General features: G+C 30.9%; 1 protein-coding gene across 1 annotated transcript; it reads right to left on the bottom strand.

Moving 5' to 3' along the window:
• Positions 1-325: 325 nt before the first annotated feature.
• On the bottom strand, positions 326-1,154 carry LOC136080036 (ctenidin-1-like). The gene is made up of 3 exons (XM_065796664.1): positions 972-1,154; positions 574-824; positions 326-473 (listed from the first exon to the last, which is right to left on the bottom strand). The coding sequence occupies exons 1-2, from the start codon at positions 1,103-1,105 to the stop codon at positions 575-577; spliced, it is 384 nt and encodes a 127-aa protein (XP_065652736.1). The 5' UTR covers positions 1,106-1,154; the 3' UTR covers positions 326-473; position 574.
• Between the last annotated feature and the right edge of the window lie 205 nt (positions 1,155-1,359).

Here is a 1,359-nt window from a genome sequence, read left to right as displayed (position 1 = left end):
TTAATGCTGTTATTAAAAAAAGTGGTTGGCTTAGTATTTCCTCACATTTCAACTACGGGTATCCTGCCATCTTGTTTTTTATTTTACAAAAGTTTAACAATAGATACATAGTTTACATGCTTTGTAATTCAGAAAAAGTTTATTAATGAGCTCAGAACCGCAGGCCATTTTTGTGATAAAGTTTTCCAAACATTGTTGCCGCGAAGAATATTTTATATAATAAGTTTAAAATTAAATCAAAACGGTGTTTATTACACACAGATTTTTATTTACCTTGTTTTAAGTGTATATAACTATGGATTATTTTTTACAGTATGAATAAATAAGACAAAAAGTTATTTCATAAATATACCAAAACACGTAAGATTACATCGATTCCTATTTTTAAAAATTACATTAAATCCTATTTGTAAAGATTACAACAATTTCTTTAAAATTCGAGCATGGTGCAAAAGCAAGCGATTTTTTTTAAACTAAATAAACAAAACAATATATTGTTAAGTAAAAAAAATTATATCATAAGTAACATTTTTAAATTACAACAAAAAAACGAATTTTAAAAGTGTTGCATACCTTATTTTCCTCTACCTCTTCCTCTGCTTTCGCCACCACCTCTGCCTCTGTGTTCACCTCCACCTCTATTATGACCTCTGCCTCTACTTTGGCTTCCACCTCCTCCACCTCCTCCTGCTCCACCTCCACCCCCACCTCCTCCTCCACCTCCTCCTCCTCCACCTCCACCTCCACCTCCACCTCCACCTCCTCCACCTCCACCTCCTCCACCACTTGCGCCTCTACCAACCCACGGATCTTCGACTTCATTTCTTAATCAAATAAAGTCAGCATTAAGAAAAAAGCAAATCAAATAAACAGATGAAAAAAGATTTAGAATAGATTAAAATACATCAATTAGCAAATCAAATTATACCGCAATAAAACTAACTTGTTATTTTTATGTAGAAAAAACTTACAACTCTCTTTTTCCATAACCATATCCACCGTATCCACCGTATCCATATTCTTTGTTTTTACTGACTTCATTTCTAAACAAAAAGTTTTTAGGCTTAAAAACAACCTTTTGTATACGGTTTTTTTTTTCTTTCATTTTGCTTTTACGAGAAAGTGATTATTTTCTAAATGATATTATTTTTAAAACTAAAACGAATTTGAAACAAAAAGTTTGTTTTTCGCATATTGCAACTGTAACAATACTCACTTTATATCTGCAAAAATATTTTCATTAACACGGTTTATAGAAGCTCCTTCACTTAGCTGAAAAAAAAAACGCAAGCATTTATGTTGTTATAAAGTACTTAAATTTTTTTTTTTTTTATTAAACATGATATATAGTCTACGTAC

The sequence above is a fragment of the Hydra vulgaris genome, chromosome 05, assembly GCF_038396675.1.
Source record: "Hydra vulgaris chromosome 05, alternate assembly HydraT2T_AEP".
Taxonomy (NCBI): Eukaryota; Metazoa; Cnidaria; class Hydrozoa; order Anthoathecata; family Hydridae; genus Hydra; species Hydra vulgaris.
Note: the sequence above shows the minus strand (reverse complement) of the source record. Positions and strands in the feature narration are given on the sequence as shown.